We start from the raw sequence: 18,035 nt of genomic DNA on the forward strand, positions 1-18,035 counted from the left end.
CTGCAAAAGGAGACTGTATTTTACAGCAGCCATATACCTCACAGCACTTGTTTATGTATCTGTAATTAACCAATTCCTCATGAAATATCAAAGTTTTATCCACGTAACTTAAGAATTTCTGCTTATAATCCATGTTCTTTCATACTTGTCAGTGCATATAACAGCAATCACATTTTGTGACCTACTGGTAAGAAAGCAGAGCAGTCACAGAAAACAAAGAACGGCAATACATCTAGATTAAGGTATACTCATTAGGCAGATACTTGTTCAGAGGTAATAAATATCTGTGAATTCTGTGAAAGTTTAAAGTTATTTATTTTTATAATGATTTGATATATGTATTTAGAAATGTAGAGAAGTACTTAAACTCAAAATGTTGTCTTAAAGTTGTCATTTTCAGCACACTCCCTGGGCAGCCTGGTCTAGTATTAAATGGGGAGGTTGGTGGCCCTGCATGAAGCGGGGGGTTGGAGACTCATGATCCTTGAGGTCTCTTCCAACCCTGGCCATTCTGTGACTCTGTGCAGGAAAAAGTTCTGTGGACTTGCTTAGTGACAGGAAGAAGAACGCACAGGAAAAGATGCCAAATGCCAGCTTGGAGCTGGTAGGCACCAGATGTAGAACAGAATGTGCTCCATACATTTTTTGCAGAACTGGCAAGTTTGAAGCTGATGGTTTTTTGCGGCTCTGTAATCTACTGTTTCCTATCCAAGGGTTTGTCCTATCAAACACAGCACTAGAAAGTCCAATCTGAGAGAAGGTTTGGATAAACAGAATGAACTGCTTCTCCAAATGCACAACTATAGCTCTTCAGTAAATTTTGTCCCTGTGTGCTTCACTCTTGGGCCAATGCAAAAGAAGTTGCAAAAGATGCTGGGGCAGCGGTTTCCCCGCTGAATATGAGAATATGAGGGACAGGCAAGGCTGAACTCTCTCAAATTCCCTCATCAAAAGGCAGATGCAGATTACTGGCCCCTGTTTCACCAGAGAAAAAGAGCAGAACACAGAATCCAACTCAGTTGCACATCTTAAACATCTAAGCTACAACATATAGTTACTGCCTTCTCCAGTTCCTCCACAAAATTCTTGCTTGCTGACAGTGCTGCACTCCACTCTTGCTGGGCTCACAGAACCCAAGCACTGCAGCAGTGCTTGAGCAGCAGATGTCCTTCCACATTTCCAAACCATTTTATTGCTATGGTGCTGATCACATGAGTGAACCACATGCTGCTTTTGTACTTTCCCTGTGTGAGCGAAGTACAGATCGGAACAGGACCAAAAGTGATGGTCTAATATGAATAATTTAGTCTTTCACTACTGATTTTGTCAGGACTGTTCAGCTCAGCTCACTCTCATTTCTGGATGGAAGGAACAGACTCCTGTGCTGCACATTGCGCTCACAGTATTCTCCGCTTATACAGAAAACCAGCCTTCCTCCTCCTGGTTCGTATCTCAATTATCCTTGTTATCATTATCTTCATTCTTGCAGCTATTTGGGAAAGGAACAGACTCATATTTTCTGGAGAGTTTTTTCTAAGAAAAAGGTTTAATCTTTCAACATCTGCCAGTTCGCCTTCTACCAATTAGAGGCAATTGGTAATTGGCAACCACCTTGTTAGAGGCAATTTATTTCTTTTTCTGTGCCATCACTTATGCCCCAAGTAACTCTTTACTGACACTCAGGAGAAAAACAGCCCCCATTTTAGATACAGAATCTCAGCCAGTTTTCAGTCCATCTCACTCTCTTCTTGTCCAGCCCCATCTTCTCTATGACGGTGTTACGGAGGACAGTGTCAAAGGCCTCACTCAAGTCCAGGCTAACACTGCTCAGTGCAGGATCTACTGTCCGCAGTTATTTGCAGTAGGAACTTCAGGCTTGTTGTTTGTCTGTTAACTGTGCTTTCAGAACTTTTGAATCTCTTCAGAATATTTGTCAAAACAACAGAATCATATGGCATGTGTGAATACTTCTGAATATTAACCTCCTGGAAAGACATCCTAGCAAAGGCTGGAAGATGCCCCATCTGTGAATTGCAGTATGTTACTCCTACATCAGCATCTCTGGAAACTACTTCCTGAACATTTCTAGAGTCAACACAGATTTAAGGCTGTGGTTCTTACAGCCTTGGGACACCCCTGCATATGCTGTCCATGCGCTCTACACATACAGTGTTTGGCCTCACCAATAGGGAGGATCACGACAGTGTCTCATGGCCAAATCCTTGTCTAAAACGTGAGTTTTTTTAGCAGTCATTCATATACCTCTCTCATCATTTCTGCAGATGAAAGAATGGTTTCCATTTTTATGCCCACAGTTATTTCTGCTCCGCTTCTCCAGGTTACTGCTCACCTTTTTTTCCTTGACCCTGATTTCCTGGCTGAGTTCTCCCAACTCTCCTGGAAATTAACTTTTCTTCTTTCCACCACTGTTAAAACCAACACTAGCAGGGACTGCAGAGAGAGGAGTGACAGACTTGCACTGGTTTCAGTAATCTCCTTTAAATGTCATTCCTTTAAAATCATGCAATTTTTGAGTAGGAGGAGATGTATCTTTTTTTGGCAGTGAAATGTTGGGTTTGTAGTTGATAATCCTGTGAAAAGATTTGTACAGAACAGAGTCACAGTGCTCCTTTGTCTTTAGAACTGTGAATTCTGTTCCCACGTCTCAAGGATATAGTAAAACTGAAAATGGCAGTAACAGATCACTCCCATGAAGGAAATAGCTGAACTGACCATGTCTCTTCATTCGAAAAAAGAGACAACCAACATGGCAAAGGTCCACATCAGCTGCATGGAGAAATGAATACAGAGTCCCACTATTAATACTCTGAGTATGAAATAAGCAGTTACCATGTGATAATATGCATATTATGTGAAACTCTTCATCGCAGGATGCTGGGGATGGTAAAACTCCACAAGCATTTAAGAGGTTGATCAATTTCATCATCAAAAGCACTTTAACGTCTCTTAAATAAATACAAAATAACAAAAAATACAAAACCCTAAGACAAAATGAACAAAAACCATCCACAACCAAAACAAACAATTACAACGATAATAAATTTGTTGAAAGAAATGCTGGTTCAGATTACTGGAGACTATCGTAGTGTTCAGAAATGTGTCAGCAGCTATTTTCCTTCTTACACAGATTTGAATCACTGCTGTGTACGGCTCCAAGGCACGATACTAAAAAAGATGGACCTTCACTCGATCCAGCACTTACTATTTGGATCCAGCACTCAGTGGGAGTCACAAAACCACCTGTTTGCTTAGGGTGATTAGCTGCTATGTTTCAGTAGAGAACAGCAAAATAAAAGACCATTCGGTTCATCTTGCTCAGCTGTCAACCTGACCTATGAAGTTCCATCACTAAACCATGTCCCTAGACCCACACCCACACGCCTCTTGAACACCTCCAGGGATGGCAACTTCACCACTTCCCTGGGTGGCCACTTCAATGCCTTGCCAGCCTTTCTGTGAAGAAACTCTTCCTGGTGCTCAATCTAAGCTTTCTCCTGGAGGCTATTTCCTTGCATCCTATAACACGTAGCCTGAGGAGAGATCGACACCCTCCTCACTGCAGCCTCCTTTCAGGTAGCTGTAGGGAGTGATGAGATGGTTTAAATGCAAGGCATTTCACAAGCTCTGAACATGTTCTCTTCACAGATTGATTTGTACGTAGCTTATTAGGTCACATATGTGATCACATCTCTTTAAAACTTCATTTAAAAGGGCTTTTACATTCCCCATCAAATATAATGTTTTGTTTTTTTCTTCAGTTTTTGTGTATTATTTGTGTAAATCTGAAGTATTTGGTACAAAGAAGTGGGACATTCCAAACTTCTGATGGAAATTCACTTTTCTTTGAAAGAAAGCTTTCCTCTGACCAATATATCAGGGAAAGGTGATGGGAAGATGAATTCCATTTACAAAAATGAGCAAAAATTTTTTTTCTACAAAATAAAGTCATTCAAAGTTATTGCATAGTAGTACCCAGCCTTTCTCCAATAGTATTTGGGATCTGAATATATGTGCAGTAGAGCATAAAAGTTCATTAGAATTCCAAACAGACTGAAGCAAACTTTGCACAGGGTTATACTTGTCAAATTATAAAGTATTTATAAAAAAATCATAAAAAAATCTAACAAATCATTTACGTAAATAACTTGACTTCTGAGTTCCACAGTAAAGCTTTTTCTAATTCGCTCTTCATTAGAATGAATAATATTGTGTATCCTTCTACATTACTGGCAAACAAAAACATCAGGCAAGATCTGTTTCTCCTACCAACTACTCTTTTGTGTTCTAAGTAACACAGATACTGATTCTAATGCAAAAATAAGAGGAAAACAAACATTCTAGGAGGAAAGAAAAATCCATGAAGATTGGTCCCTTCCATCACTGAAATGTCAATAAAATGCGTTGCTGCAATATATACTTTCATAGTACCCAAGGTGCCATCCTCTGCCACTTTCCTCTGCATAAAAAGAAGTCACCTATCATATTCAACTGCACAATGCAGTTAGTTTGAAACAGCCTCAGTACTGCAAAGTCCAGCATGCAGGCATCTTCTCCTAATAGGAACCTTCAAAAGAGATTATATGCCTTTAATGACAAATAGGTGAGGAGTACTAGATCACTGTTCCTGAAATGAAAGCAAACATCCTCACACTCCCCAAAACAACAATTTGTCTTTTCCAACCCTCAAATAAGATAGATATTGCAGATAAAGAAAATGGCTATTTCCAAATATATATATTTATTAGTGAAGAAAGGGAAGGTATCTATGGAATGTATAAGATTTTCTTGCCAGTACTTCCCCAGAACTCTAGTTGACCAATTACCAAATTACTTTTCAGAACAGAATGAAGTGCAGTTGACACATAGGAATCTGTGGGTTTATTCTTCATACCAAAATGGGAACCAAACTGTGAGCAGTAAATGAAGAGGAGAAGGAGAAAACTAGAGAAGATGAGGAAGAAAAGCTTAGGCCTTGTCTTTGAAAAAGATCAGCCCAAGAATAGTGCTAGAGGAAGATATCCAAGTTTTACTTCCATTTAGAAGTCAGCACTATTAAAAAGATAACTGATATTCACAAGTATTTAGATCCTCTGCTCTACATTATTCTTAAAACAAATGAACCATAAAAACAACACTGTGCATGTACAAAGATATTTGGCCTAAGGCATCCTTTTTTTGTATGCTAGAAGACACATAAAAATCTTAAAAGGTAATAAAAAACTTCTCCATTTCCATGTGCACTGCAGCAGGCACTTACGAATGTAGCTGAGCTGCTGAAAATGAAATGGTTTTATGACACCAAATGCTGAACCTACAACATAAAATACTGAATACCGTTCGTAGAAAAGAAATGTATGCAATAATAACAATGTTCCCTTTAATACAAGGTGATGTTTTAGCATTATCCTTTCATAAAGACTTGGACCAATCAAAAATTAAAGAAAAAAATACATATCTAGAAAGCATGACTGGAAAAAAAAGAAAAAAAAAAGAAGCATAGCTTAATCTCACAAGCTCACTATATAGGAGGTTAAAGAGTCACCTTGTTACTGTTACCACACACATGGAAATGCATACACCTGCAAAAGAAAGACAGCAATGAATTTTCAAGATAGCTAAAAGCTTTATGACAAAATCTGGTAGTCCTGAACAGCAATCAGTGTGATTTAGAATGGTGTTTGGGAAACCATTTCCAGTCTTACCCTTTCATAGGAGATGTCAGGCAATTAACCAGAGGTTACCCCTCTCTGTGTCAGAAGGATTCAATAAGAATGTCCTCTCTCCAACTCTGAGCATACCATGTGAAATGTAAGCCATGTTGAGAAGCAGAAGATACTAATTTCATTTGACTATATTAAAAATCCCCTGCATTCTGATGTGTATATATATGTATCTGCCATCGTAACAGATACACGTATCTTTAAACTACACACAACACCACAGAGTACAGCAACTTGATTTATTATATGCAGATTCTTTTGCATTGTTGCTAAACAGTACACTGGTCCAAAGTTACTAAAATACTTAAAAAACTATACATTATGTAAACAAAACATAAATAAGACAGCATAGTTCTTTGTACATATAGTTTAGTACAGATTGTTAGGAATTCATGAATATTTACAGTTCTATACGATAGACTGCATTTTAACAATGCATAAATATTTTTTTACAGAAACAAATCAAAAATAAATTTGACAAATAAAAAGGAGACACACACTGTCATAGACACACTGCCAAAAAGTCCATATTGTAAGATGGAATATGTGCAAAAAGCTAGATTTTTCAAAACTGTTTAATGAACTCAGTGGTCATTTCTGACCTTTTTACTAAACAACTCTCAGACAAACTAAATATATTTTTATTTCTTATCCCCATAGGTAAACTGGAAAGTGTAATCTTAAGTACTTTTGAGCAAATCAACTGTTTCAAACAATGTAAGAAATCATTCAACACTTGTAACTTCTAGAGTCAAAAGAATGTGCCACAATTTCCAAGTGGCTCATTTGCTCTAAATTCAGGATGCAGCGTTATCAGGCTTATCAAGGCAAGATGACTGAGATATAGGGAAGGCAGCGGTAGAAATTCTGCTTGTGGACACAACAACAGGAGGCAGTGATGAAGACAGCGAAGAAACTTTTGACGCTGGAGTATTTATAGCATTCAGAATGGCTCCTTCTGGACTGACCAACAGTTTTTTGATAGAAGTGTCCAACTGAAACACTGAAGTGTTGCTGGGTAAATGAGAGTTTGAAGGATGAACAGCAGAAACTACAGAGGATGTAGTTGGAATATTAGCAGGAGATTTTATCACTGAAGACACAGACAGAGTTGCTGCAGGTAGCGGAGTACACGAGCTAGATGGAGTGCTAAGTATCTGTGGTGTTGCATGTACAATGGGTAGTGCATCTGCAGACCCAAAAGAGTTCACAATTTTTGTAGAGTTTTTCAAGAGTCGTTGTGATGTTTGCCAACTTAGTGAATTACTTGGTGCTAGAATGATTTTTGAGGTTATTGGATTAACCGCTGGTACACCTTGAGCCTCTGGGCCGTGGTTAATGTTTAAAGGAGGAGTCTGTTTCGTGTTGTAAGAGAGAAGAAGGACATGGCTGCCAGCTCCAAGGCCTTGTGGTGGAACAACAAAGCAAGTACCATTAATCATTATCTGAGTTCCAGGTGCCAAAGGCATACAAGTGTTGATGACTATCTTCTGTTGAATGCAAGGTTCGTTCAGTTGACCTCCTGTCTTGCTTGTTATAGCTGGTGAAGCTGCACACATCTGAACGGTAGACGCAACAGTGTGGGCAGGATTTTGTTTCTCTAGACTGGGAGGCACCTGCTGGCATTGCAGTGATGAAAAACTTGGGAAACTAACGACTTTGCCTGTGTTTGGTGAGGCAGGGGTCAACAAACTTTGAGGTTTCTGAGTACCTGCATTACTTGGCCCAGCAACTGTAACTCCAGATGACTGAAACTGCATCAGTGTGGGCAGCTGGCTTTTTGGTATCGGAGAAGGAGCTGGAACTGCTGCCAACTGAGGAACTGTATGTAACATTTTGCGTGGGGTGGCTACAGATCCAGACAAGCTAATGACTGGAAACGGCAAGGCAGATGTTAAGTTCTGAGAAGATACCATTGGCTGAGTTGTTGAAATTAGCACAGATGAAGCAAGATGTCCTGTTTTCACAGTTGATATACCTACAGTATTCCCAATGGTTGCTGTACACAGTCGATTACCCAGAACTGGCCTTACTCTTGAGGGATCACTTCCACCACTCAAGACAGTAGGCCGTGTCCCAGAAGTCCCACTTGGTGCTACTGAAACAGACTCTGGACATGCATTTGCTGTTGGAACTGAAAAAGAATTCGTAGCCTTTGCTGCAATACACAGAGATTCATTAATTGACACAGCACTCTGACTCATAAAACTTGAACACACGGGAACAAAACTACTAGTACTTGTCAACGATAAAGCCAAGCCTATGTTTTTTTTGTCTTCTCCTTTAGAAATCGCAGAGTGCAATATATTAACTGGTGGAGTCTGCTGTGCATTACCTTTAGTATTTACAATGGTTTGACCGATATTGAGTCCGATTTTCACATCTTTTACCTGAGCAATGGTTGGTGATGAATTTATTCTTATTGGTGCTCCCTTTGTAGATGGAATCAGAACCAACTGCGGTTGCTCTGTGGTGCTAACAAAGGTTTTGCTTATAGAAGGAAGGTTATGTTTCAGAGACTCTGCTACAAGGCTAGTGGCTGAAGGTCCATTGGGAATTGGCGTGTTAATGAAAACTAACTTCTGAGCACTAACACCAGTAGATGCTAGAGATGGTATAACACTGACTCCTGATGCACCACAAGGGGATAAAATAGGTGGATTTGTGACTAAAGTAAGTTTCTGTACTGGAGTACCACTGATAAAATCTCCATTTATTACTGAACTAGACTCCGACTGAATAACAGAATTTGTTTTAGTTTTAGTATCACACTGCTGCTGTACAGAAGAATGTGCAGTTACAACTGTGTTGTTTTGTCCAGTGCTAGTCACTCTAATGGGACTGTTTGGAGTTCCAGGTATTGAGCTACTAGCTGACGAAATGCAGGATGAAGAAGGACAGGACACCTGGCAGGTGTTCTCTCCTACTTGACCCAAAGTGCTTCCAATAGTTGGATGCTGTAATGTGAATTTGATACTTTTATCCATTGCCTTGTTAAAATCAGCTGGGAAAGACTGAGTGTTAAAAGACGAACCTGCTGAGGGGGCAAATCCAGAAATACATGATTGTCCAAAATGTGGGAGACTAGATGTGGCTGCTGCTACAGATGGAAGCGTAGAAGTTGATAATGCTGTGGTTTTTGGCACCAAAAAAGCCTTAAATTGAGATGCATATGTCAAAACTGAACTAGAAGATATACTAGTAGGTGAAATTTGGTCTGGGTTTGTCTGTACTTTAACAATTCCCGTGTTTCCACCTCGTGTTGTGACAAGAATAGATTGTGACTCTCTTATACACACGGTTTTCAACTCTTGCCTAGTTTCAAAGGATTCAGTTGCTTGCTGTGATGCAAGACAATGAAAGGCAGTAGCAGTGTTTGTAGATGCACTTAATGCTGTTGCTGATATCAGAGACTGAGCAGCTGAGGAAATACTAGGTGAAGACAAAAACACTGGGAATGTGGCAGTTGAAACTTCAGTCCCACGCCGGACATGTTCAGTTTGGCACCCCTTCACAGTTGGTGATACCAAGTTACTTGTGGTAGCAGGCAACGTTTGTGTACTGCTGGTGGAACCAGTCCCTTGTGACACGTTGCTAATACTCTTGTTAAAAATTGTACTTGTTGAGTGAGAGGTAACATTTGCAGGTGTTGTTACCAGGACAGATGTTAAAGATACGCTGACGTTTGTTAATTCCGGCAAAGTTGCAGAGTGCAGCTCAGAAGAGTTCTGCTGGAGTAAATTACTATCCTTGGACATGACTTTTCCTTCTTTCTGCTGCAAAAGAAAATTCTTAGGTAAGATAAGAATTTGTTGCATGACTTTTTCTCCAGTTTTAGGGTCAACCACAGGTTGCATTTGAATTTTCACGGAGCTGTTGTGAAGGTCTACTGGTACACAGTGTCCATTTGGCATTTTGTATACCATCTGTAAAGGAGTCTTTGAACCTGTCTGACACGGCAATGCTGGTTTTATCAGTGATGATTCAACAGGTGATAAAACTGGCTTTTCAGAAGTAGATACATTTACACCTGGTGGAGGTGACAGTTGATTTGTTAAGGTCACTTTGTTCCCAATATTCTTGGCAAGCAAGGCCTGAATGGGTTTGGTCCCTTTCAGAAAGCTTGATACTGATGTTGCAGGATCTGCCAAAGACAATGATTCTGGAGATGACTCTTCAAGTTGCTTCAGATCAGTCGAACAACTGTCTGTCTGCAGGCTACTTTCTGAACTCTGTACTGCATCCTCACTAGCGCTCAGCTTAGCTTTCTTTCTTGGTGAAAGCTCATTAGTGTTTTGATCCAGACAACTGTTTTGCTTGGACTGCCGTTTAACAGATTTGAGCAGTGTCCTGTGTATTTCTTTAGAAGTTGATTCTTTTTTCAGAAGTTTACTTTTCCCAGCAGGTAAATTCATCTCTAATAGCTTCATTTCACCTGCAAGGATATTAAATCAGAAATCACATTTTACAAGTTTGCAACTGGTATCTCTATACAACAAATTAATAGTGTTTAACCGAAGGCAAAATGCTAGTTTAAGTGTAAGGATAGGGGCAGGATAACTGTCTGCTCCTTTAAAGGCATCTGGTCAAGGACTTTTTCCAGTGCAAAATGAGGATAACAAGAAAAGGAGGAAGCTGTAAGGAATAACATACAGAGACACAACCTGACCAGCACAGGAGAAACTGAGGAAAATCAAGCTTGGTATTAATTGGTGAAGGCCTGTGAAAATGTGAGAATGTTTCTTCCAGGAAGGTTATCCGACTGGGGACCTGGTCAGTTGGGACAGGTAGGGAAAACCAGAAAACCAGAAATAAAATATACACAGACCAAACAAAACAAAGGGACAATGACCAGAAACAATCTCACTGATCCCTTGGGCTCTCAAGAAAGTGCCACTTTGAGAGAGACCAGTCTGGACTCTGCGACTGGTAAAATCACGGACATAACGCTGGAGTGAGGAAATGGAGCTGGACAAGTCCATGAAAGAAGCATTCTGGAGAGGGGGCTGATAGGAACGATAGGGAACAAGGTAGGGGATGTGATGCTGGGCAGGAAAGTGAATAGAAGAGGTCAGCATGTCTAAAATGTGGCCCGTACTCTCATCTGACTGAGTGCTTTGTCTGATCACCACAGACAGTCCTACCTTCTTAGATCTTTTTGTTAAATCCTTTCGTAACTATCTCTTTGTATAATCTCACTCCCATCCGTGTGTGTCTATGCTGCAAGGACCAACTGACACCTAGCAGTGAGACGTATTTGTGAATGAGATCTTAGACCATGGCAGTAGGCACCACTGACTGGGGGAGCAGGGCTCCTAGCATAACTAGCTGGAGGGGCCATAGACACATGGATCTAGAGAGGATCCTGCAGAATTTGTGTCCCAGAGTGCCAGCTACTGGGAATACCCATGTGAGTGGATTTGAGGCTAACTACTGGAGTCAGACTGTTGGTGTACATATCTTAAGCCTGCAGTGTCAGATACTGGAGCAAGTGTGGCCAGTGGGCTGGGAATGGTGTGTGTGTCCTGAAAATCAATGACTGAGGAAACTGGTGTGAGTTAGGGGTCCACACTGCTCCACACATCACAGCCCATGTGCCTGCTAACAACCACTGTGAAAGAAGGCCCAAGCATCTTCATCTTCCCCAAACAGGATGTGCACAGGGATATGCACAGCTAATTCACAGCAAACTTCAGGCTGGATCTGAAGGAGGCTAAGGTCCAGCCTATGGTATCAGGTGGGTGAAAGGTTTGTGCTGTATATCCAGGGAAATTAACAAGTGTAGAGTACCTGCAAAACAAATGTATGTGAGTGCTAAGTGTTTGCAGCAAGTATCAAGCCGGACCAGTTAGAGAGCAGGGGGAAACCGTGAGGTGACTAAAGGGACCCAGGATTCAGGCAGGTGGACAGAGGGGGATATGCCAGCACTGAGGGAATCGGCAAACGTGTATTTGTTAACCTAGAGCATATCATGTATGTGTTTTCATCAGTAAGCATCTACCAACTAAAAAGCAGATGTCTGCTTATGTTCTATCTGAGTCCCTAACAAAGTTGCATCTTGTCTGTGGCAGTCTGCATGACCAGCTGTGTCAATGTTGTGTGCATATGCATCTCTCTCTGGGATGCATGCTCAACTTTGCCACTGGTTCAACTTGCAAACAGGACACTAGTAGTTGCACCTCAGCCTGACCACAGACCAGGAGTCCCTGGGTGAACTGGACTGGCTTCAGTGGCCCAACACAAGTGACTCCTGGGTTGGGTTGCTGGAGGAGGCAGATGTGCTCCTAACAACCAAATGAGCATTTGCCATGACAACTATGAAGAGCAGTCTCTGAGGTGATGACTGTTGTTTCCAGTTCAGTGATGTACTAGTTTCACATAATAAGGTTTTGGTAGTGGGGAAGCTGCAGGACTGGTCTCACAGAGAACAGGTAAGAGCTGCCCCTGTGCCAAATACAGCTGGGACCATGTAGTCCATGGAAGATCCCACACTGCAGTAGGTTCAGATGGCCTGAAGGAAATAGCAGCCCTTGGAGCGCTCACACTGGATTAGGCTCCTCATACATTTTGGGACCCATGAAGAATAAGACTGATTTTGGAGCATTCTTATTCCGAAAGATAGTAACCTGTGGACTCATACTGTAACAGCTCTTGAAGAACTTCTCATCTCTAACTTAGAAAGATATGGATTTGGAAGATGGAGTTTCAGTCAATAAGAAATTGGATGGTCATAGCCAGAGGGTTGTGGTCAACAGTTCTATTTCCAGGCTGGTGACAAGGGGTGTATCCAAGAGGTCTGCTTTGAGACCAGTGCTCTTCTGTATTAATGACCTTGACAGTGGAACTGAGTGCACCCTCAGTCATGTTTTCTGATGAGACTGAGTGGAGCAGTTGATACAATAGGAGGGGATGCTATCCAGTGGGACCTGGACAAATTTGAAAAGTGAACCTAATGAGGTTCAACATGGCCAAATGCAAGGTGTTGTGGACCACAGGTTGGGACAATCCAAGACATGACTGAAGACTGGGAAAAAAACTCCTTGACGACAGCCCTGCAGAGAAGACCTTGGAAGTTCTGGTGGATGAAAAGCTTGACATGAGCCAGTGGTGTTCACTTGTTGCCTAGAAGGCCAACTGTATCCTAGGCTGCATTAAAAAAGGGGTAGTCAGCAGGGTGAAAGAGGTGATTGTTCCATTCTGGTCTGCTCCGGTGAGGTCCCACTCGGAGTACCACATCCAAGCCTGGGCCCACAGCTGTTGGTCCAGAGGAGAGCCATGAAGGTGATCTAAAGGTTGAAGCATCTCTCTTATGAAGAAAGATTGAGGAGTTGGGCTGGAGGAGACTTGGGGAGACTTCACTGCAGCCTTCCAGTACTTAAGGGTGCTTATGAAATAGGAGGGTGACCAACTTCTTATAAAGTCTGATACTGACAGGACAAGGTGGAATGGTTTTAAACTGTAAGAGGAAAGATTTAGGTTAGATGTTAGGAAGAAATTTTTTACTGAGAGGGTGGTGAGGTACCAGGACCTGGTTAACCAGAGAAGTTGTGGGTGTCCATCTCTGGAGGTTTTCAAGGACAGTTTGGATGGGACTTAAAGCAACTTGATCTAGTGGATGACAACCCTGGCCAAGGCACTGGGGCTGGAACTGCATGGGCTTGTAAGTCTCTTCAATCCCAGACCATCCTGCAATTCAATGAGCTGCAGCCCATGAGAACAACCTGTACTAGAGCTGAATAAAGGTGGAGCAAGGAAAGACAAACTACTATGAACTGACTGTAACCGCCATTCTCCATCACCATTGTGCCACTCAGTGCAGGGAAGGAGTATTTGGGAATTAAAAAAGCTCAGTTAGGGATGGACATGGTCAAGGTTTTATCTTTGTTTCTGACCATCCTTCTCCAACTGGAAATCAGGTGATCTTCTACATGTTTAGTCTATTCTTCTCTTTAGTTTGATCCGTAACATCTCCCATCTTATCTTCTACCCTGTCTTACTGAGAACAGGGAGTGAGAGAGTGGCTGGGTGGGCTGCTGGAGTCATCCCACCATAAAGGTAAATTTTGAACAGATACATTAAGTGATCACATAAATAGTTAAACAATAAAATAGTAACTTTCCACGAATCAAAATTTTCATCTCGATCATGTCTGCAACCCTCCTATTTCACACCTGTCAGACATAAATCAAAATATATTTCAGTATTATCACAATGGTAGCTAAGGGAAAAAATATAATGTAAGCCCAGATGGAAAAATTCAGCTCCTTAGTCAATTTCATTCAGCTCCTGGATCAAGTTCAGGCTATCAAATTCCAGTAAATGCTTACCATTGTCTGGGTGATCTTTTCTGGGAATTTCCACATATTCTGCAGACTCTGAAGATTTACTGCTTACTATTGCAAAACAATCTTTGCCAGCATCAACCTCACTTTCATCATTACTCCACAATTCTCTGGTAAATTTATCATGGTCTGGATGTCTTTTAAATTCATCGTAGTCCTTCTTCAATCTAGACCTTGAAAGTAACAAAACTAACTTTACAAAAAAATATAACTCTCTTTTAAAATTCTCTTAATTGCATTTGCTGCCACAGAAGAAGAAATTTTCAGGGTAGCTCTGCAAGTCTCTAAAACCCAGAAAATGTGAAGTGACAGTAACATCCCTTTCCTTGCCAAAATTGAATTGTATGCCATTAAATCCTTAAACAATAAGCAAAAAAGACTGAGTCAAATATGACCATCACTGTTAAACTGCATTTATTTTCTGTTTCTTAATTCATCTTGCACTGTGACAAGAATATTGAGTATTAAATGCAACAAGACTAATCTTGCCTCTGAAAACAGCTTCAACTAGACAAATTAGGTAAACCTTGTTTTCTTGAAAGCATCATGCTTTTGGCTCGGCTATGGGACCATAATGTAACTTGCTCCTTTAAGACAACCTTTTATTTTCTGGGTCAACTGAACAGCTGCCACTGTCATTTTCACAGGCTCACACTCCGCTAAGAATGTACATATGATGGAATTACATAGCTGCTTTACTCACTTGAACACTCTTCAGAAACACATCCACTTTATAGCACACTTATCTTGATACTCCTAAACTGCTGCGTATTTCCATTGTCCCTTCTTCTACGCCATTGTTTAGATGAGATCTAGGGATATTTTAGCGTACAAATACAGTGAACTGCATGATTCAGCTGGTGGTAACCAACACAATATCCAGGAGGATTAATCAGCAAAAGAATAAAGAGATGATAGCAATTAGTATTCTGTGTGGAAGAGAATCTAGACTCCTGTTTGCACCTAAAGTCAGTCTCTGTGATATTAAGATCTTAATTTTACCCATTTTTACGGGTTAAAATTGCAATTCTTTGCATTGAGTGCAGCAATGTCTAGCTGCTCCCTAAGAGGTGGGGGTTGGGAGGAAGAGCTAAACAGAGTATTACAGCTGATAGAGCAGAAAACTCACAAGTCAAAACATCATCCCACTATGTCTAAGTGAGGGTACAAGGCAGTCCTGGAGATGGTAGTTGGTTTCAATCAAGAGCTCAAATCTACAGATAAGTTCTTGGTGATGAGGTGGGTCTAAGGTTAAGCTGGGAAGTCAATTCACTGTTTTTGGTCAGGACTGGATCCAGTGATGGCTACTTAGTCCTGTGATTGTTAGGCAGGCCCAAGTTGATGATGCAGGTCTGAGGTCAGGCTGAAGTCAGGCCAGATCAGCAAGACCCATGGCCAAGCAGGGGCACTGCTGTAGTTGAGCAGGAAACTAGCATTCCTATGGTAGAGGTTAAAGGCTGCAGAATGAATTGGGGTTCTGGGCCCATGGCATGTAATATGACCTAGAAAGACCTATTAGTATATCGTAGCTTTCACACTCTCACTGATAAGACAACCTTGAAGATTATGTAAGATGTAGTGAGGGTGAGATACTTCATCAGCTCTGTCATTAGGACTTCAAACTTTTAAGTCTAGATGCAGAAGTACACTAGGGAACTACAGAATGATCCAAGTTAACAACTATTGTATTAAAATTTAAAAATGGATTTCAGTCATAAAGAGTACTTCTACTATTTCAAGACTACAAAGAAGAAGAGGTAAAATTCCGAACTTTTAATCCACATGGAGGTCTTGCAATGATGGAAGGAGTTCTGCACAGCCCTCAGCAACCAAGAAGGCCAAGACTGTCATGTAATCAGCAGAGTTAAATGGATGACACAATGCAACTGCAGCTAGAGTTGTAATGGTGCTGCTGCTTATACTAGCATAAGCAACCTTTATTCAGTTGAGTTCTCTCTTTCAGGATACCTTTTTTCACCACTTGTCATCTGTACTACACTGTTGCCTAGCAGCTGCATAATGAAACAGGACACTGAATTAGCCTTCCCCTATCCATCTCTCTCTCCTCTCAATTTGTAAAGATTGTTTTTCAAGCTTTTCAAAAGTACGCTATGTCTCCGTCCAAATAGTTCTGTCTCAGAAATGACTAGGCTAGATGAAGAAATTTGGGTTTCAGCCTAAACCACATTGAGGAAGATGAGTTAAGTTCATTTGAGAAACAATTCTCTACATGAAATGCATGTTTCCTTAGCTACCAGCACATACATATGCTAGACTTCAGCCATCCAGATCACTTATAAAAACTGGTCAGACCTACTCATATACAGTACTCCTATGAATACACCTTACAAATGATAGTTCTGCTTCCACATTATGTGGCCGCTCACTTGAGCACCACAGTTGATAAACAAAACCTATTCCATAATAGAATTTACCTGAAGGATAATTTGCATGAGGGAATAAAAGAGAGCCCGTACTCTGGAAAATGGAATTCTTTTAATAATACAACTGACACATTTCTGAAGGAGTCTGAATTGCTACACACAAGCAGAAAAGAACAGCTAAGAAAAATGAATAGAAACTCAAAAAGAATAGGAAAGAGCAAAACTTGCACTTTGGACTATTATATAAAGTAAAATGTTTAACAACATCCTAGATTTCAAATAAGGATCTTCGTTCATGTGTGATGCCCATGAACTGAGCTACTAAGGAACCAACTCTTACTGTCTCTGTGTTGCTTTGGTTTTTTTCTAATGTAATACCTATTACATTTTCAGAATTAGTTCTGCACCATGTAACTATTTAAGTTCTTTCCTTCACATTTAACATATTAGCAGCAGCCCAACTTTCCCTATCATTTGACACACGCTTCTAAATCATTATCTACTCTTTCAGTGCCTACGTGATAAAACAGATATGTGATTTTAGCAACAACTATACACCTAACAGACAACAGTGGCACCACAATTCAAGATAAAATGACCACATAAAATCACTATCAAGTCTCCCCAGGGCTTAGAATTTAGATGCTACACATCTATCTTAACTGCTGCTAACACTTTTCCTTACTTGTCTGATATTTCTCATTTATATCTCATTCTAGATGAATTCTAAACTTGCAGCTCTATAAAGATGTTTTAATAATTGCTTTGAATTGCTTTGCAGAGAATTCATCAGCAACTCATTTAGATAGGTTAATACAGTATGTAGTCAGACACAAAGTGCCACAGTAAGTCCTCATTCGTTGATGTATCAAATAAACAGCAATACAAGTCCTACTTTATAGTGTTATAACTATCAAGTTATGCATGATTAAGGATTTTAGAACATTTTAGAGAAAAAAATATTTGGGGTTAACTTTAATTTTGCTTAAGAGACACTAGATCTGGAATACAAAAAAACCTTTGAACCAAAGCACTGACTATGCCTCCCTGTTTTCTCTTCAGTTTCTTTGAGAGGTCAACTAATATTATTTTCAAAAGGTGAATTTTGTCCTGTTTTTATTACATGCACCATTGTTAACAAAAAAAAGAGTAGCTGATTACCTGTTCCTCTGAAATGCTTTCATTAGCTTTGGTTCCCATGGCAACAGTTCATTAAGCAGTCGTATCAACGTACCATGCAATTCCTTTACTGCTTGTTTTCGGTGGTACCATCTTCCCTGCAAACATAAATATAATCTATTTATCATTGCATTAAATCTGAATCTTGTTATTGTGCATCAGTCCTACAATAATCCTGGTACATGTTAATGCAGTATTGAAAGAAAGTAACCTGAAAAAAAAACATTAATAAGTTCCACAGCTTTTTCTACCCTTAGTGTATGTAAGACAAAAGAGCATTTCTGTATTTTCTGTATTACAGAGAGATAACATCCTACTTTAAAAAGTAATATAATAACAATGTTCATTTTTTTACAGCTAAAATTAAAATTGAAACAGAACCCTACAAA

The 18,035-nt window shown here is 40.3% G+C and overlaps 1 protein-coding gene across 1 annotated transcript in view; it reads right to left on the minus strand.

Annotated features, from left to right (window-relative positions):
• Positions 1–5,965: 5,965 nt before the first annotated feature.
• Positions 5,966–18,035, minus strand: part of KIAA2026 (KIAA2026 ortholog) — a 60,660-nt gene continuing 48,590 nt past the window's right edge. Inside the window, exons 6-8 of the mRNA XM_048930726.1 lie at positions 17,629–17,744; positions 14,069–14,256; positions 5,966–10,176 (exon numbers count right to left, since the gene is read on the minus strand). Coding sequence (XP_048786683.1) covers positions 6,539–10,176; positions 14,069–14,256; positions 17,629–17,744 — 3,942 coding nt within the window. The 3' untranslated portion in view covers positions 5,966–6,538. The remainder of the gene's footprint in view (positions 10,177–14,068; positions 14,257–17,628; positions 17,745–18,035) is intronic.

Source organism: Lagopus muta, chromosome Z (genome assembly GCF_023343835.1).
Source record: "Lagopus muta isolate bLagMut1 chromosome Z, bLagMut1 primary, whole genome shotgun sequence".
Taxonomy (NCBI): Eukaryota; Metazoa; Chordata; class Aves; order Galliformes; family Phasianidae; genus Lagopus; species Lagopus muta.